The sequence below is a fragment of the Hemitrygon akajei genome, chromosome 21 (assembly GCF_048418815.1).
Source record: "Hemitrygon akajei chromosome 21, sHemAka1.3, whole genome shotgun sequence".
Taxonomy (NCBI): domain Eukaryota; kingdom Metazoa; phylum Chordata; class Chondrichthyes; order Myliobatiformes; family Dasyatidae; genus Hemitrygon; species Hemitrygon akajei.
Window position 1 is genome coordinate 57,583,736 of NC_133144.1, and position 20,443 is coordinate 57,604,178.

Consider the following 20,443-nt stretch of genomic DNA (forward strand, 5'->3'; position numbering starts at 1 on the left):
TATTTTTCTCTCATTTTGCATGAATTATTTAATTGTCTACACCCTGTAGCCACTTTATTAGGTACACCTGTACACCTGATCGTTAATGGAAATGTCTAATCAGCTAATCACGTGGCAGTAACTCAATGCAAATACCTAATCACCCAATCATGTGGTAGCAACACATGCAGACCTGGTCAGTTGTTGTTCAGACCAAACATCAGAATGGGGAGTAAGTGTGATATAAATGATTTTGACCGTGGAATGATTCTCTGTGCCTCATGGGGTGGTTTGAGTATCTCAGAGACTGCTGATCTGGGAATTCCATGCACAGCAGACTCTGGACTTGAAAGAAAATGGTGCGGAAAACAAATGCATCTAGTGAGAGGCATGTGTGCCTCTGTGTGCAGAATGCCCTGTTAATGCCTTGTGTTTTATATCATTGATAATAAATCAGATTCTGTTTCTGACAATGTTCTTCATACACATGCTTGGTGGGAAGCCTTGGTAAATAGGCCTGATCCAGAACACCTGCTCTGGCACAAATTAATCTCTTTCTTTCTCAAAGTCAACCCAGTGCTATTCTTGTCAACCATTAGGTCCTTGAACCAATCTGCACAATTGCTACGACTACCTCATTTTAGCAACATTATGACCACTTTGACTGCTTTGTACTACAACAGACTGATTTTGTTCTAATTGTCTCCTTTCTGGTAAAAATGGCATATTATTTACATTTTATTTACATTTTTCTTCTGAATGCTGCTTATATGACTGCATATGTCTGTGATGTTGCTGCAAGTAAATCTTTCATTGCACCCATGCCTGCATGTACTTGTCCATATGACAATAAACTTGACATTGACTTTATGTATTACTTGCGTTTGATATTACAACATGGAATTGCACTGCTCACCAGTTGCCAAAGTCAACCAGAAGGAAACACTCAGACTGGTCTTCAAAGTTGCTGAGCCAAAATGAATGAGGCATGGAGGAGCATTGCGGGTGGTGGCAAATGCGATGACTCCAAGCATCATGAATGTAGATGTGACCAGGGTCATATACGCTCCATACACAATTGTCGACATGGAAAAGAGAACATTGGAGATGACCCAGGAACAAAATGCTACCCTGGAGTAGAAAGGAGAAAAAAAAGACAAATTTAGATCTACAACTAAGGTTTCTCAACTGTTAAAATTCACTTTGGTTAATGAGGCAGAATTTCCAGTTTTAGTAAGTCACAATGAAATATCAGTCTGATGAAATAAGAGCCGCTCATAGTGTTCCAAAGATTGCACTGGTAGTTCAAATCATTTTGAAATCACTAAACTGTTCTCTAAGTTGCTAAAAAAATTTGAAATTGATATTCGTTGTTGAAGACAAAGTCAAATTCAAAATAAATTTATTATCAAAGTACGTGCAGAATATATCACCATATATGACCTTGAAATTCATTTGCTGAATGTAGAATTTTCTGAATGAAATTTGTTGAGTGAGGTGTGATTAAATTTTTAGAACACAGTGAGTTGTAACTGTGATAACTTCAGAGTTCTAACTTTGAAAATTAACAATTTCTTGTTAGCTCAGCTTCTATTGTGCCTGGACATAACAAGAGACAAGAGATTCTGCAGAGGCTAGAAATCTTGAGCAACACACAAGAAAGACAGACAGAGAAAGAGAGGGGAAAAGACAGAGAGAAAGATGTAAAGAAAAAAATAAAGATTCACTTTATTTATCACATGTACATTGAAATGTTGAATCATACAGTGAAATGCATTGTTTGTGTTGAATCAAATCAGCGATGATTGTGCTGGACAAGAGTCACCACTCTTCCAGCGCCAACACAGCATGCCCACAACTCACTAACCCTAACCATACATCTTTGGAATATGGGAGGAAACTGGAGCACCCGGAGGAAACCCACACGGTCATGGGAAGAATGGACAAACTCATTACAAACACCGGTGCAAATAACATGCTGAGTTCCTCCAGCATTTTGTGTGTGCTCCTGGACATAACAATCCTGATATATCAAAACTTGAATGTTTATGAAGTTAGTTTTAAAATGTTGGACACTTTGCTTTTAGTTTCCATTATTGGATGTATTGAGCTCTTTAGCCAGAGCAGTAAACTCACAAACTCCCATCTATTACTAACAATGGTGAGAAATATCAAGAAAGAGGAAATCAACATCTTAGTAATAATCAGATCTTTGACTGCAGTTTCCTTTCAGATCATTCAGGTGTGAGCCTAAATTTTGGATTTATGTTTCTTTCCACAGTGACTAAGATTGGCCTGTAAGTAGCTAAGTGCTTTCTGTTATCCTGTCAGCTGTTCTGTTTTCATTTTCATGGTTTTATCAGTGAGTGGGAAGGAAAAGGAAATGTCATGTTGATTAAAATAGGATATTTTGCTTATTATCTTATGTTGAAATGTCAACAGACACCATTTGCAGTATTTGTCATGAACAAATATTGTTCTATATTTTATAGCTGTTGTTGGCAAGCTCCATTTGTTGACCAACATGGAGTCATAGAGCTCTATAGCACAGAAGGAGGCCCTTTGGTACATCTAGTTCATGCTGACCCATTAATCTGCCTACACCTGGACCATAGCCCTCCATACACACTCCATTCATGTATCTGCCCAAATTTCTACTAAACACTGCAGTCAAACCTGCATCCACCACTTCCACTAGCATCTTGTTCCACCCTCTGAGTGAAGTTCTCCCTCATGTTCCCTTTAAAGGTTCACCTTTCACCTGGCCTCAGTGGAAAATGCCAGCTGGCATTTACCCTATCTATGCCCCTCATAATTGTGAATACCTCTATCAAATTTCCCCTCATTCCCAACACAGTGATCACTTTGTTGGTCATTAACCTGATGCTTCCCTTCAGTAAATTAGAAGTAGCTGTGAGAGTGTAGTGGTTAAGCTGATGAGGTAGCAATTGAATTCCAGACGACTGATCCAAGTGTATCAGTTTGAACCTCATCATAGCAGTGAAATTCAAATTCAAATATCTTGATAAATTCAGAATCTTTTACACAAGCAAATGTCCTTAGCGATAATTGTGAAAATACTTGAATGTTGTAAAACCCAAATAGTTCACTGTTATTGGATAATTATTATTTTCTCAGCTCAAGCTGGTAAAACCTGAGGTATGAACATAGCCAAGCATGCTCATTTCTCAATTGCTAGGAACTTTCACACTATTCTAGTTATGTTTAGTATTCTGGCTTTCTGAAGGTTTACACTGATATTGCTGTTTAGCCCAACTTGTTTCATGCTATTGTGAAGTGCCTTTGGGATGACACCACTTGTAAATATTACGATTGGGACAAGTAAGTTGTTTTTGCTGGTTTATCCTGTATTATTATACCCATACGGTTATTATGGATTGTCCTATCTGTAATAACGAATCAGCTGTAATATAATGTGTGGGATTCTGACTCTAAAACTGGATCAGGCTTGTAAGGCATGATTTCTTTCATGAGTTTGTATTCTAAAGCAAGATCTTGGTGAATGATGTTTACCACTTGATTGTGCCTGTGTAAGTAATCAGATTGAGTTAAACTGCTACAGGATCCTGTAATGTGTTGGATTGTTTCTGTTTCTCTCTTGGCATTTTCTGCATTTATCATCTTGAATTTGTTTGTTTTTTATTATGTATATTTGATATATTTGATACTTTGTTATTATTATTATTATTGGTTTATTCTATTGGTATTTAGGCCCCATGGTGTTGTGCAAACATTTTAACCTACCCCAAGATCAATCTACCCCTTCCCTCTCACATAGCCCTCCATTTTCCAGTCTTCCATGTACTGAGATGCAGCATAAGAAGCTTTTGTTCTGTATGCCAAGCAGCCACATCATCCCATAAATCAGGAAGGCAAGATGTCCCGACCAAGCTCCACTATTCATAAATGGTCAGGTTGTCATAAGGGGGGCATTGGGAGCAGACCCAAAAGCAAGACACAGACACTGAACTACCAGGACCAGGGCTAGGCGTGAGAAGAAAGCAAGGGAAGTGAGGAAGAAAGGATGCTGGACATGACACAGGCCCTGGACGAGACAAGGATTTTGGGCCTGGGCTAGGACTTGACGAGGATAGCGGAACCAGGACTTGGTACTGGGAACTAGGAGCCTGGGCTTGGACTCCGAGCCAGCGACTGGACAATGACCCAGAACCTGGGTCTTGACTCAGGCTTAGACTCCAGAACCAGGCAAGGGCAAGACGTGGCTACAGGACGAGGAGAGGCAACAGGACTGGACGTGAGACACCTGGACAGGACAAGGGAACCCCAGCACAGGACGAGGGAATCCCAGCACTGGCTGGGCAAGGTACTCCTGGGCTGGGTGAGGCACATGGACAAGACGAGAACACAAAGCCATGGCTAGGACAGGACCACAGAACCTTGGACGAGGGAGAGACAGGACGCAGAATACAGAGCTTAGGTCGAGGGAGAACAGGAATGCAGAGCCCTGGGTCGAGGGAGAGACAGAAACATGGAGCACCAAGCCAGGACCCCTCCTTGGGTACAGGACGTAGGGCTGGGACTCATTACACAGAACGCTGAGCACAATGAGACAGTTCCCAAACACCAGGTAGCAGCAAATAGCCAGACCTACCTAGCGAAGGTGTGGACACGGAGAGGCAGTTCCCAACAACAGGTAGCGGCAAAACGGCTGGACCTACCTAGCGAAGGTGTGGACACGGAGAGGCAGTTCCAAACAGGGCGAGGCTCCAGGCAGAGGTGAGGCAAGGCTCCAGGGGGGAAGGGGAAGGGGTACAGACAGGGGGTTTGGACAGGAGGATCCAGCAGCCTAAGGCTGAATCCTGAAGCTATTTATGAAGCCGGCCTGAACAAGAATCAACTGCCTCAACAGAAACTGGGGAAACCCAGAAAACCTGGAATAAGGAACATGGACCGGACCGTGAACCGGAATGCAGATTTCATGGACCGGACCATGACACAGGTAATGTGAAAGGGTCTCCAATTTCATGTTTTTGGAGATGAACATCACCAAAGAGCTGAATAATGCTACGCCCTGGTTTGCCAATGGCCTCTGAGTGTAATAGACTGTTACAGAGCGATATTATTTATTTAAATTAATCTGTACCACATGCATTGTAAATAATTGTTTTTGCACGGACCGGAGTAGCACCATATCTCGTTGTTTTGAACAATGACAACGAAGTTCTATTCTATTCTATGTAAGCACATTGAGGTAGGAAAAAGAAAACACAATGCAAAATATAGTGTTCCAGCTACTTAGAAAACACAATGCATGTAGACAAAAAAAGTGCAGGGGCCATGTTGTGGTAGATTGGGAGATCAAGAGTTCATCCTTTAGGTATGAGGGGTCTGCTGAAAAGACTGTTAACAGTGAGACAGAAACTGTCCTTGAGTCTGCTGGCTTGTTTTCTCAAGCTTTCGTATCTTCTGACCAATGGAAGAGAGGAGAGGAGAGAAGGACTGGGGTGAGAGGGGACCTTAATCATATGAGTTGCTCTCCTGAGATGGTGGGAAGGTTAGATGGAGTCAACGGAGGGGAGACTGGTTTCTGACCTTACCTAGCTTGCCCTACATGTGAACGCGAGAGATTTGGCAGACACAGAAAATTCAGAGCAACAAACACACACACACACACATGCACACACACGTTTTGGGCCATCAGTAGGCAAGGAGGCATCTATGGCGAGGACTAAACAGTCAACATTTTGGCATGAGATCCTTCATCGGGACTAATGAAGGATCCTGGCTCATATCATTGGCTGTTTGTCCTTCTCTGTAGATGCTGCCTGCACTCCTGAGTTCCTCCAGTATTATGTGTGTGCTGCTCATGCTGAATATGTGACTCCCATCCTACAGATGCAGTTCAGGATCTATCAGTGATGCACAATAGATATCACTATTAGCAGCAACAATCATTTTCAATGAACGAAGAAAACAAAATATTCGAGTAAATGTTCGCAATTTTTTGCCACTTGCCCACTAACAGCCAGATGTTGGAAGTGAAATTTCCACCTTGCTGTGTGTGGTATTTGAACGCCCTCCTGTGGTTCAATCACTACTGTGTGCCTAATCCATCAATTTATTTGGAGAAACCCACTGGCATTGATTCTCAGCGCTTTGATAGCACCAGGGGGTGACCTTGTATTAACAAACCCTCCTGATTTTCAAATGTGTCCTATCCAAAATGCAGTAATGAGTCTTGCTTACCACATCATAGCTGTTGCATAATGTCCAGAGAACCTGTACTGCACATTAACATTACAGGGAGCCTTTGATGTAAACTTCTCAGCAATATACAAAATTGGATTTGGAAGCCCTTGCTCAAGCCCTCTGTAACTTTCCTTGTCGTAATCCAACTCAAATTTCCATTGGAAGTTTTCATTGTAGTCGATGGTTTCATTCAGCTGGTTCACAGGAAGACCTGTAAGAACAGAGAATTAAGTGTTTCTCATGTTAAACCTAGCCGTCGGCAAGCACAACAAAATAAGACATCAGACATAGAAGCAGAATTAGGCCATTTGGCCCATCAAGTCTGCCTCTCTATTCCATCATGGCTGATAACCCTCTCAACTCCATTCTCCTGCCTCCTCCCTGTAACCTCTGACTATCTAAGAACCAGTCAACTTTATATATACCCATTGAATTGGCCTCCAGGTGGAATGAATTCAACAGATTCAATACCCTCTGGCTGAAGAAACTTCTCCTGATCTCTATTCTAAAGGGGCATCCTTCTATTCCAAGGCTGTGTTCCTTGATCCTAGACTCCCCTACTATAGGAACCGTTCTCTCCATGTTGAAAAAAATACCAAGGAAATATGGCTAGAAAACAGCATGGTGTTATGCTTGCAACATTATTCCTTTTACATATGAATTTTGGTAGATTTGTCACTGTAGCATTCCCTGTTATCATAGAAAGAGTGTTTGATGTGTCCAGGCCTGTACTTGCTGAAATATAGAAGAATGAGGGAGGATCTCATTGAGACCTACTGGAAATTGAAAGGCCTAGATAGATTGGATGTGGAGAAGATGTTTCCTATAGTGGGGAGTCTAGGACCAGAGGGCACAGCCTCTGAATAGAAAGACATCCCTTTAGAAGAGAGATAAGGAGGAATTTCTTTCGCCAGAGGGTGGTGAATCTGTGGAATTCATTGTGACAGATGGCCGTGGAGGCCGACATTGGGTATAGTTAAAGCAGAGTTTGATAGGTTCTTGATTAGTAAGGGTAGCAAAGGCTCTTCCAGTCAAGATGGCACCTGTGTACAATGCTCCTTTGGTCAACATCTTCTGGATAGACCATAAAACCATACATTCCACTTCTTTTATGTTTTTTTTTAACTTTTGTTTTTCATCTTGGATGTGATTCTGGAACTGCTGGAGCCTGGGATTTGCTGTTTGGAGATCGCTTGTGTTTTTCCAGCGCTCTGCAGTCTTCGAGAGGATTCCAGGAGGCAGAAAACAGAAACCTCATGGCAGGCAAGCTCTGAAACTGCAGTGATTTTATGATGTAAAACAGCACTGCCCCTTGTACAAACTTTGCTAGTCCTTTTGTCAATTCACAATCAATAAAAAGTTCTACCTACCTTTCAGAGTCACATTGATTCCCGTCAGTCCAATTTGAAGACCCACTCTTGCCTTTATTATCTCACTGCTGAAAGCCTTGTAGGTTGTGTTCACTGTGACGTACCCCTCTTCCCAGTCGCTGGTGAAGTTGACCACTACAGAGTGAATATTGAGCACAATTACCTTCAGTACCTTCCATGAACCAGAGGTTCTCAAAGTGTATTATAAATATATCTAGCAGATATGTTGAAGCAATTAATGGTAGATTCGATTTTCATTCAGGTGAGCCTTCTGTAAGTTAACTTCTGTGCACAAGGTCTTAACTGAGGCCATGACTGTGAACAACCACGGAGAAGAAGTTGTGTTTATTTGACTTGTTGTGTATAGGTGGTGTTGGAAGGAAAACAGATGAAGCCTTTTGTTATTCAAGCTACTCAAAATATTAAACTGTTCTGAATTAAACAATGACAACAGCACCTTTATTGGAAATTGAGTTCGTTTCCCAGACCCTTTAGCCAAATATTGTCATGTTGATAAAAAAAACATACACAATTCCTGGAATTCCGAAATTGTTTGCCTTTGTATATAAAAGGGATATGAAATTAGCCAGGAAAAACATAGGCTGTTTCATGCCCAACCATATGAATTAAAATAGGATCTGGAGCATCTCTGGTGGGATCTTATTGATGCAGACAATTCAGTGGCAGAGTCAGTGAGGAGCATTCTGCCCACTCCCAACAGCAGCCACGACAATAACGGAGCTTCCAGGTTTGGTGAGAGAAACTCAGACACTCTTGAGAGTAAGATAAATGTCAGGGATGGGGGAGGGAATGGGCAGTGGCAGGAGAGGTGGGGAGAAGATCTGAGTGTTTGCTATGTGACCAAAAACCTCCAAGTCCACGACTGGGAGAAGATTTTGGTGGGGGAGGGTGTGTACCTCTGGCTCTCCCTTCCACGTGTGAATTCCCTGCACATATGAGCAGTGAGGAAAGACTTCCTGTCCTTCCAAGGTACTTGAGATGAGCTGCACTCCATTAAACACAGTTGTGATGAGACATTTTAGGAACTAGGTCAGGGTCTCATGCATCGATGTATGATCTGTGTAGGTAGTTTTCTGAAAGGGGATGTGAGGACTATTATCATGGACTGGAGATCAAACAGATCACAGAAACACACAGTTCAGCCCAATCCCACCAAATCTACATCAACCTTCAAGCAACCACCTATCCAGCAAAATTAAAGATCCCTTCCACCTCAAAATATCTCTTTTTACCCTCCGTTCATGGGGCAGAAAATACAGAAGTTTGAAAATACCAGGATCAAGGACAGCTTCTATGCTGATGTTACAAGAATCTTGAATAGACACCTGACCTCACAATTTACCTTGTTAAGGATCTTGCACCTTATTGTCCACCTGTACCACACTTACTCTGTCATTGTAATGCTGTATTCTGTTGCTGTTTTCCTCAATGCACTTGTGTTCTGAAATTATTTGTATGAATAATTTGCAAACCTACTATTTTCATAGTAGCTCAGTTGCACATGACAATCAATAATAAACCACTTTCAATTCCATTCCCAATTAAACTACCAAACCATGCGAGTTTAGGTTGTGGTTTGACACTGCAGCACCACACAGTCACAGAATGAATTTATACCCTCCACACAGACAACAGCAGAGATCAGGAATGAATTGGGGTTACTGGAACTGAGGGACGGTTGTTCTACTGTCATGTCCTTTTCTCCTGAAAAGAGTGTGCCATTGATTCCTAATGGTGGAATGTGAACTCGTGGTCAGCTCTATTACTCCGTGCCGATTAAAGTGTCAAGCAAGATGACAATCGATGAGAGTATGAGTGGAAAACATGAACGGGTGCTCAGTGTCTAGCGCCATCTGCCTGCATTTGACTGTTCTCCCTCTTGCTGTTCCTGGTGGAAGGTGCAGGAGTCTCGGGTCCCACGCTGAAAGGTTCAGTTGTGTCGGCGGCTTGTGACTCACTTTCGGGGACTCAGCAGTTCGTGCTTCATGTGTTTTTGTTTACTCTTTTTTTACTACCTGCACGATTTGATCGAGGCGCTTCGGTGCAGAACTGGCTCTGCGGCTGTGGCCTGCAGCCACTGACACAGCGCCGAACCCGGCTGCCTCGGTGGCTGTGGACCTCCTGGGCCAGCTTCACTTGCCTCAGTGGCTCATGGCTCTGCACCGACCTTCGGGGACTCTGCAGTTTGATGTTTAACATTCTTTGCGTTAGTCACTCGCTTTTTGTTGTTGGCGCAATTCGTTCTTTTTTTGTCACTCGTTGGATGCTTGATAGTCCTTGTTGTGTGGGGTTTTTCTTTAAACAGGTTCTATGTTTCATGGCTGCCTGTGGAAAGACGAATCTCATATACGTACTTTGATAATAAATGTATTTTGAACTTTTGGTTACTGTGAAGGAGTGGAACACAAAGGGGAAACTTTGCTGGCTTAGGAAGCTATGAGTGTGTGTGGCACATTAGACAGGTTGACAATGCATTCTTTTTCATCACATGGGTGAAGCATCAACAATTTGCAGGAAGAACTTACTGGGTCAGACAGCTCAGTGAAAGGAAAGGAACTGTTGATGTTCTGTGTCGAAACCCTGATCAGTCCTGATATGCAGGGTTATGACCCAAACCAGCATGACAGCGTAAAGGCTAGAGTAACGCTTTACAGCACCAGCAACTGAAGTTTGGTTCCAGCCGCATTCTGTAAGGGATTTGTACATTCTCCCCTTGACCACAGGTGCTCTGGTTTCCTCCCACATTCCCAAGATGTATGAGTTAGGGTTAGTAAGTCGTGGGCAAGCTACCTTGGGCTGCCCCCAGCACCTTCCACGGTGCTTGTTGCAAACTACACATTTCACTGTATCACAAACAAGAGAAAATTTGCAGATGCTGGAAATCCGAACAGCAAATACAAATGATGGAGGGACTCAGCAGGCCAGGCAGCATCTATGGAAAAGAGTGAACAGTCGATGTTTCGGGCTGAGACCCTTCTTCAGGAAGTTGCAATGCTCCATTGTTCATAAAGCTAATCTTTAATTCCTTTCCTCCACCAGATGCTGCTCGACCCATTGAGTTCCTCCAGCATATTCTTTGTTGCTCCAGGTTCAAAATTTACAGCCTCCTGTGTCTAGGGAGATGAGATTGGTGCTGGCTCTCGGTAAACTTCTTTGTCCTTCTGCTTCTCTTGCTCCTGCTGCTCTTCAGACTCCAAAGGCCTGTCCAGAAGCTGAAGGACTGTCTGTATGAGTGGGTGGGAGGAAGAGAGGAAAGGGGCTTGCTTTGCTGTTGTTCTTTTGTTGCTTGGTGTGTTCTCTGTTGTGGGCTTGCTGTGTCAGTGCCGGAATGTGTGACAACACTCAAAAGCCACACATACCCAGCTACGTCGGTTGTTGATGCAAAAGACTCATTTCACTGTGTGTTTCCATGTTCATCTGATAAGTAGGCCTGAATCTGAACCGGCGTTTGTGACACACAGTGCACCGTCAGGAAGTCTCCAAGCCTCCCCTCCATCAGGGCATATAGTTGCCAAGGTTGATGCGGTTTCCAAAGGGAACCTGATACTTGCCTTGGGTCTGGTTTTATCAGCATTTAAGAGAGGGCTGTACACTGGTGTACGTGTTGAGGAAAATACTCTGGTCCTTGCCATCCCTTCAGGATCCCTCCCTCAGCTGATGTGGATAATGCCTGGCAGTCATGTCTCCCAAAAGATAAATGCATCCTGTTAGCTTCCCAGGAGCAAAATATCCTGCTGGTCTACAAGCACCTGGATATTTGGAGTGCAGAAGCCCTTCCTCTTCAGGAAAAAGCCGAGGTTTACCACAGAAAATGTGCACAAGCATGCAGTTTACACCTGTATGAAGCTAGGATTACCTTGTCTCTCAGATAAACTAAGAAATTCATGCATTAAATCCTGGGAGATAGTGATACCAATTCATCACCTGTGCATTCCTACAAGGGTACAGATGACCCCCTCACTGGGGCATTGATCATCCTACAAGGGTATAGATGACCCTTCATCGTGGTATTTATTGATTTTCACTCACTCGAAGACATCAACATCTAAATTTAACAATAGTCCAGGATTTGCAAAAACCTTCTTGCTCAGACTGCTTTTCACTCTGGTCAATTTATAACCCTGCATTAACCATGTTCTGTTTATACAGTATGGGCTAGAGACAGCGCCTTGTCGAGTGTGTGAGTTTAAAAACACACCTTACCAGGTACAGTTCACACTATTTGCATTGCATGCCTAATGGACCTTATAGAAATCCTTACACAGACTGGATCAGTGCACAGGGCCAGTGAACCAGGGAAAAGCCTTCCCTTACATGACATCATGTTTAGCTCTGTAATACTTTACTGCCAATGGTTTTTTAAAAACATTTTAGTAATACTTGTTAGGGGAGAAAGTGGGCTTTCTTCCCACTGTTCTGTATAATCTAGAACTTAGCATTCCTTCCAGATTTAGTATGTTCCTCCTGGTACAACACTGTTCGTCTTGGAGACATGATGTAAGGTTTTGACCTGAAATGTTGACAATTTCTCCCTCCTCCCCCTCCCCCACAGGTGATGCTTGACCTGCTGAGTTCTTCAGTGAAACTGTACTGTATTTATCTGTCATGGTTTAATATCAGGAGATGTATCATAGTAGCATGTAAATGCTAGAGAGTTTGCAGATGCTGGAAGCCCAAAGCAACACACAAAACGCTGGAGGAACTCAGCAGGCCAGGCAGCATCAATGGAAATGAATAAACAGTTGATGTTTCAGCATGAGAACCTTCTTCAGGATTGGAAAGGAAGAGGGAAGATACCAGTACAAAAAGGTGGGGGGGGGGGGGGGTGGTTTCAGGGAAGAAGGAGAGCTAGAAGGTGATACGTGAAGCCAGGTGGGTGGGAAAGAAAGGGCTGGAGAAGGAGAAATCTGAAGCACAACTGAGTAAATGCTGTGAGAAAAGTAATTGCAGATTTTGGAATCAGGATCAAAAAACAGGAAGAACAGAGCGGTCCAAGCAGCATCTGTGGAGGCAGAGGGATGGTCACTGTCTTGGGTTGAGACCCTGCATCAGGACTGAGTGTGCAGAGGGGAGATGGCCAGTATAAAGAGGTGAAGAGGGTTGGCGTGTGAGTGATAGTTGGAAGCCAGTGAAGAGGGACACAAACTGTTGAGTCCAGACTCACAGAACATAGACTGGTTGAGTGGTGTTGCAACAACAACTTTGCACTCAATCGGTAAGACCAAGGAATTAATTGTTGGCTTCAGGAAGCGGAAGTTGAAGGAACATCCACCAGTCCTCATCGAGGGATCAGCAGTGGAAAGAGTGAACAGTTTCAATTCCTGGGTGTTAACATGTTTGAAAGTCTGTCCTGGGTTCAATATTATAAGGAAGGCATAACAGTGGCTATGTTGCATTAGGAGCTTGAGGAGGCTTAGTATGTCACTAAAGATTCTTGCAAATTTCTACAGATGTACCATGGAAAGCATTCTAACTGGTTGCCTCACCATCTGGAATGGAGGGGCTACTGCACAGGATTGGAGAAAGTTGTAAACTCAGCCAGCTCCGTCATGGAGCAATAACCTCCCCAGTACTGAGGATGTCTTCAAAATGCAATGCTTCAAAGAGCTAGCATCCATTAATAAGAACTCTGTCATATTGGGGGGCGAAGGGAGAAGACCCAAAAGCAAGACACAGACACTGAACTACCAGGAACAGGACTAGGCATGAGAAGGAAGCAAGGGAAGTGAGGAAGAAAGGATGCTGGACATGACACAAGCCCCGGACGAGACAAGGATTCCGGACCTGGACTAGAACCTGACGAGGATAGTGGAACCAGGACATGGAACTGGGAACTAGGAGCCTGGGTTTGGACTCCAAGCCAGAGACTGGACAAGGACAAGGACCCAGTCTTGACTCGGGCTCAGACTCCAGAACCAGGTGAGGACAAGATATGGCTACAGGAGGAGGAGAGGCACAGGACTGGACGCGAGACTCCGGGACAGGACAAAGGAACCCCAGCACAGGATGAGGGAATCCCAGCACCAGGCTGGGCAAGGTACGCCTGGGCTGGGCGAGGCACATCGACAAGATGAAAAAACAGAGCCCTGGTCGAGGGAGAACAGGAACGCAGAACACAGAGTTAAAGGAGACACAGGAACATGGAACAACGAGCCTGGACCCCTCCTTGGGTACAGGATTTAGGGGCTGGGACCCCTCCTTGGGTACAGGACGTAGGGCCGGGACCCCTCCTTGGATACAGGATGTAGGGCCGGGACCCCTCCTTGGATACAGGATGTAGGGCCGGGACCCCTCCTTGGGTACAGAACGTAGGGGCTGGGACCCCTCCTTGGGTACAGGATGTAGGACCGGGACCCCTCCTTGGATACAGGATGTAGGGTCGGGACTCATTACACAAACACTGAACATGACGAGACAGTTCCCAACACTAGGTAGTGGCAAAATGGCCGGACCTACCTGGCAAAGGCATGGACACAGACAGACAGTTCCAAACAGGGCAAGGCTTCCGGCAGAGGTGAGGCGAGGCGAAGCTAGGATCCAGGCAGAGGCGAGGCGAGGCGAGGCTAGGATCCAGGCAGAGGCGAGGTGATGCTAGGATCCAGGCAGAGGCGAGGCGAGGCTAGGCTCCCAGCAGAGGCGAGGCAAGGCTAAGATCCAGGCAGAGGCGAGGCTAAGATCCAGGCAGAGGTGAGACTAGGATCCAGGCAGAGGCGAGGTGAGGTGATCCTAGGATCCAGGCAGAGGCGAGGCTAAGATCCAGGCAGAGGTGAGACTAGGATCCAGGCAGAGGCGAGGCGAGGCTAAGATCCAGGCCGAGGCGAGGCTAGGATCCAGGCAGAGGCGAGGTGAGGCTAAGATCCAGGCAGAGGCGAGGCGAGGCTAGGATCCAGGCAGAGGTGAGACTAGGATCCAGGCAGAGGCAAGGCGAGGCTAGGATCCAGGCAGAGGCGAGGTGAGGCTAAGATCCAGGCAGAGGCGAGGCGAGGCTAGGATCCAGGCAGAGGTGAGACTAGGATCCAGGCAGAGGCAAGGCGAGGCTAGGATCCAGGCAGAGGCGAGGCGAGGCTAAGATCCAGGCAGAGGTGAGACTAGGATCCAGGCAGAGGCGAGGCGAGGCTAGGATCCAGGCAGAGGCGAGGTGAGGCTAAGATCCAGGCAGAGGCGAGGCAAGGCTAAGATCCAGGCAGAGGCGAGGCGAGGCTAGGATCCAGGCAGAGGTGAGACTAGGATCCAGGCAGAGGCGAGGCGAGGCTAGGATCCAGGCAGAGGCGAGGTGAGGCTAAGATCCAGGCAGAGGCGAGGTGAGGCTAAGATCCAGGCAGAGGCGAGGCTAGGATCCAGGCAGAGGCGAGGCGAGGTGAGCCTAGGATCCAGGCAGAGGCGAGGCGAGGCTAGGATCCAGGCAGAGGCGAGGCTAGGATCCAGGCAGAGGCGAGGCAAGTCTCCAGGCAGAGGTGAGGCGAGGCTATGCTCCAGGCAAGGCGAGGCCCCAGTCACAGGTGGCAGGCAGAGCTTCGAAGGGAAGGAAGGGAACAGTCCAGCTTCAGGGTAACGGCAATGATGGCCTGACTTACCCAACAGAGGCAAGGACCAGGAGGGACAGATCCCACCATAGGGTAACAGCAAGGACAGCCTGACTTACCCCACAGAGGCAAGGACAGGATACCAACGGGACAAACCCACACAGAGGCAAGGACAGCATACTGACAAGACAAACCACCCACCAGCCTCGAACCCAGGGCCACTTATATTCCCGTCCCCAAGATGAGAATCATGAGTCTATGATTAAGCCCAAATGAGACAAGGGAATGCCGGAAGACCCAAAGTCTGGAGTCCACGGACCAGACCGTGAGCTGGAACGCGGTCTTTACGGACTGAACCATGACACTCTCAGCATTTAGGACATGCGCTCTTCTCATTACTAGCATCAATGTAAAGATACAGGAGCCTGAAGACTCACTCAGCATTTTGGGAACAGCTTCGTCCACAGTGCCATCAGATTTCTGATTGAACAATGTACCCGTAAACACGACCTCACTATATTCTCTCTCTTTTTGCACTACTTCCTTAACTTAGCTTTAAACATATACTTCTTATCGTAATTTATAGCCTTTATTATTATTATTATTATTATTATTATTATTATTATTATTATTTTATTACTGTGTATACTGCTGCCACAAAGCAACAAATTTAATGACAAATGCCAGTGATATTAAACCTGATTCTGAACATTAGAACATAGAAGAGCACAGCACAGTACAGGTCCATTGGCCCACAATGTTGAGCCAACCCTCTAACCTATTCCATGATCAATCTAACACTTCCCTCTCACATTGCCCTCTGTTTTTCTATCATCCAAGATTCTCTTAGGTCTCCTTAATGTATCAGCCTCTAGCACCACCCCTGGCAGTACATTTCATGTACCTACCACCCTCCATGTAAAACAACCTATCTCTGACATCCCCCTATACTTTCCTCAAATCACTTAAAATTATACTCCTTCATATTTTTATGGGTTATTTTGGGTTTTTTGGTTTTCTGGCTGCCTGTAAGGAAACAAATTTCAAGGTTGAATAAAGTATACATACTTTGATAATAAATGTACTTTGAACATTTAGCTATTTACACCCTGGGAAAAAATCTCTGGCTGTCCTCACTATCTATGCATCTTACACACCTCTATCAAGTCACCTCTCCCCCTTCACTCCAAAGAGAAAAAGCTCTAATTCTTTCAACCTGTCCTCATAAGACATGCTCTCTAATCCAGGTAGCATCCTGGTAAATCTCCTCAGCACCCTCTCTAAAGCTTCCACATCCTTATTATAATGAGTTGATCAGAACTGAACACAATACTCCAAGTGTGGTCTTCCTAGAGTTTTATTGAGCTCATATAAAGCTTTATAGACAACGTAATTCATATTCTCTATAATTTATATTAGTTTGCAGCTTTCAACTCTATCTCCCAACTAATGAAGGCCAACACACTATTTGTTTTCTTAATCACCCTGTCATGAGCCCTGCAAATTGCCAGAGAGCGTTGAGCTTCTAAGGTGTTTGAGCACATGTGTTTACTAATCAGCATCTTTTCTAGAGTGGTTAAGCCCTTGTGTTTTAGGCAGGAGGTTGCTGGCAGTTACTCAACCCAGGAGCTGCGGATGGCAGGCTCATGACTTGAACCAGGAGCAGAGGAACAGTAGGATCCCCAGGAAGAGATGGAAACTAGAAATTAGACATCAGAATACCAACAGAGGTTCAGAGGAGTGACTGGGCAACGCCATGAGCCAACTCATCATTCTCTCCAACACAATGACCCCACTGAGGCGCTGACTGGGAGACCTCTTTAAATAATCATAGAATGCGGGAAACATATGCCAGCTACAATTAATTTCACAAGATTAAAGCTTAAACACAAGGGCTTAACAACTAGCAAAGATATTGATTAGTAAACATGGGTACTCAAACAGCCTGGAAGCTCAATGTTGTATGGCTATCTGCAGGGCTCATGATGTACCCTATCAACTTGTATGGCAACTTTGAGGGAACTGTGGACAAGGATCCCAATATCCTTCTGTTCCTCCACTAGGATACGGGCCATACATTTTTCAGTATGCATATTTTATTTATCTTGGTGGGTTCCAAATCTTTGGAACTATTTTTCCTCAAAGGTTATAGCTATTTAATTCTTGAGTAAGTTCAACACACTGTTGTACACTGAAGGGAATAAGATGTCTGGGATGAGGAGGACGAGGGTCAGAGACAGCTGGGAATTGCCAACCTTTATTGAAGCTACTTCACTCCATTTCAGCACCAAGTGCAGTCTCACTCCTGCCAGTCTCTGCCCAGATCTGCTCCAGTGAAACATATCTGTGACACATAAAATCTATTTCTGGTATTTTCATTTCAGGATCAGAATCAGGTTTATTATCACTGATAAATGTTGTGATGTATTGAATATTGAGCTATTTTGACATTAAGTTCCCTTGCTCCTTCCCCAGTGAGAGGAAGCCACCATTTGGGGCAACACCCCAAATCAACAGGGAAGTATTCTGATTCTCCAATCAAGAATCTACTTTATTTGCCATATACATTTACATGTATGAGGAATTTGCTTTGGTATGTTGGTCAGGGTGTGACATTGAACAATTATAAAGAGTAATAAATATATAAAAATACAATGTAAACAGAATTATAAAGGTGAGTTAAATTGTCCACAGTGCAGTGATGAGGTTAATAGATAGAGGGAGGGATGAGCTGATAACTAGAGTGGTTGATCAGGTTAACCGCCTGGGGCAAGTTTAAAATGGTGTGAAGCTTTTTTTTGTGTTTTCATAGCCCCATATCAGTTAGAACACAACAAAAGAAAACAAGGAACATGAAGAAATGTAACAGGGAATTATCTCCACAGGTGCTGCCCGACCTGCTGAGTATCTTGTCTTTATTGTAATAAATTCTGCACCGGCAAACGCGGCAAATGGGAAAATAATGTTTATAAATGCTCGACTTACCCACAATTATCACTCCAATGAATAGGCTTAGAATAACTCTGCAGAACGAGTAGATTCTCTGCATACAAAAGAGAATATATATTTTAAAGGCAAGCAAGTTGTGTTTAGTCCAAATATAATTCCGGTGATAGAATTTTTTAATAGTCGGGATTTTTTAATAATCGGCGATTAGTTTCGGCTACATTTTCAACGATAGAACTAATTCATTTAGAAATTGCATTATCAGCATCCAACTAAAATTATAAGAAATGGGCGTAAACGTGGCTTTTTCACTGCAGTTTACGTCCGTTCGGGCCATCTAGCCACTGTTACTGTTGAGAGGCACGAGAGCTAACCGTGCCCGATGCAGTCAGATCGCCCGTCAGGGAACAACGTAGAGGGGCGAGGAATCCGACACTGGAATCTGGAGCTCTACACATGACCACAAAGTGATGGAAGAACTCAGGGGTCTCGGCCCGAAGCACCTACTGTCCCTTTCGCTCCAGAAATGCTGCCCCTGAGACGTCCGTGGTTGCTTGAAAACTCCGGATAGCCGCTCGTGCCTCGGAGTCAGAATCAGGTTTTGTATCACCGCCTTAAATCGTGAATGAAGGAATGTCCGGTTACTTACCCCTCTGCCCCTGATGCCGGGAAGAATAATAAGGAAAGTCACTGTAAGGACCAAGAAGACTAGGATAACCACAAGCAAGGTGATGGCGAAAACGAACGCCGTTTGTTCTCGTGTGTAGAAGGGAGAAATCCCATTGAACAAAGTCATGGCTGAATCGCCTGCTGCAGGAAAAGAGAAGTTACCTCGTTATCTTGTCGCGGAGATACAACATGATGCTTAAACGAAAATGTTAAAATATGCATTAAAGTTGGCGGCATCCCTGCAATAACGATGCAAATCAGGTATATTCACTTTTTATTTTGTAAAACTAAACATAACGGCAGTTAACATTATTCTAAATTCGACCAAGCAAGCCAAGTTCTAGTGCGATGCTGGAAAGATATGTCACAATGCCACAATAATATCTTACAGATCGAGGCGATGGTCGGGCGAAAGCCCAGACTGCGCGCCGAACAGTGCCATCAAAAACCGCCTCCTTCTGATACACAACATATTTTGTTACTTGTCTGCATCTTACATCGTTTGATTTTCCTCCGCTTTCTTTTAAAGAGACAGGGTTCTGTGGCCAATTTATTTTTAAAAGGTCGTATTTATTTTTTCTCCAAATTTAAGAATTCTAGCAAGTTTTTAATATAATCTTTCTCTCTCTCTCTCTCTCCTTCTCTCTCTCTCTCTGATGTGTTCTGATGATCTACTCACCTTAATACAGGTTGGAGTCACCCGGGGGGTGGAATTACGCTTCTCTCCACTAGGGCAAATCTCAAAAGCGAAGGAAATATTGTAAAATGTTGTTCCCTCGTATTCTGTCCCATCCAATTTATACTCTTGCTGCTTTGCCCACTTTAGGAAGGGCTCCAGCAGTTTACGTCAGATATCCGGTAAATAATTGAAAGTGGGGTTTTCTAGACCATATCTTCTTCCTGGTACCTGATGCAATTTCTCCCACACCTTCTCTCTACGTAAGAGACCCTCCTCCCACTGCTGAAGAGTCCCATTTGTGTTGGCCCATCCCGAGACAGCGGAGCTTGTTAATCGACTCCGCAGGTAAGTTGGCTTCGCAGCGAGTAATACTTTAAAATCTTTTGGTGGATGGTTGTCAAGATCTGCAACGTGTAATCTGGAGTCCAGATTCTGAGACCGCCTTTCTATCTGCGTATAAAACTCATTCATGCTACGCTAAAAGCATGGGATTGATTCAACTGGGCAATGAAATTAGAGAGGTCAGGATTAAACAGCTCTCGGCTCTTTAACTGAATCAGAACCAGGTTTATTATCAGTGACATACTTGGTGAAATATGTTGTTTAGTGGAAGCAGTACAGTGAAATGCATAGAAATTCTAAATTACATTAAGAAACATATTTTAAAATAAATTGTGTAAAAAAGAACAAGAACAGTGAGGTAATTGTTCGTGGGTTCATGGACTGCTCATAAATCTGTTGTAGGTGAGGAAGCAACTGTTCTTTAAACATTGAGTGTGTGTCTTCAGGCTCCCGTGCCTCCTTCTGGATGGTAGTAATGAGAAGAGGGCATATCCTGGATAATGGGGGTCCTTAATGATGGATAACTTATATGGCGTGGTCCTCTAGCACACTGCCGTGTGAACAGAGTTCATTTCCTCGCGGATTAACGCTACTTCATATTTTGTTGTTCGTTTAAAAATACTGTAAGTAAATTCCCCCTGAAGTTCTTGCTGATAGAGTTGCCGTGAAGGGCGAATTCCGAT

At 44.4% G+C, this 20,443-nt stretch overlaps 2 protein-coding genes across 3 annotated transcripts in view; one reads left to right on the plus strand and one right to left on the minus strand.

Annotated features, from left to right (window-relative positions):
• duox2 (dual oxidase 2) overlaps nucleotides 1-19,551 on the minus strand; it is a 33,522-nt gene extending 13,971 nt beyond the window's left edge. The window contains exons 1-6 of one of the 2 annotated variants that reach the window (XM_073025499.1): nucleotides 19,419-19,551; nucleotides 18,720-18,877; nucleotides 18,110-18,167; nucleotides 7,581-7,715; nucleotides 6,208-6,421; nucleotides 896-1,110 (exon numbers count right to left, since the gene is read on the minus strand). In XM_073025499.1, the coding sequence (XP_072881600.1) occupies nucleotides 896-1,110; nucleotides 6,208-6,421; nucleotides 7,581-7,715; nucleotides 18,110-18,167; nucleotides 18,720-18,866 (769 nt within the window). In that variant the 5' untranslated portion in view covers nucleotides 18,867-18,877; nucleotides 19,419-19,551. Of the gene's footprint in view, nucleotides 1-895; nucleotides 1,111-6,207; nucleotides 6,422-7,580; nucleotides 7,716-18,109; nucleotides 18,168-18,719; nucleotides 18,881-19,418 lie in introns of both variants that reach the window. The other variant, XM_073025498.1, reaches the window with a different exon arrangement.
• An 87-nt stretch (nucleotides 19,552-19,638) lies between these two features.
• LOC140714331 (dual oxidase 1-like) overlaps nucleotides 19,639-20,443 on the plus strand; it is a 130,866-nt gene continuing 130,061 nt past the window's right edge. The window contains exon 1 of the mRNA XM_073025494.1: nucleotides 19,639-19,763. The gene's annotated coding sequence lies outside the window, so the exon portion shown is untranslated. The remainder of the gene's footprint in view (nucleotides 19,764-20,443) is intronic.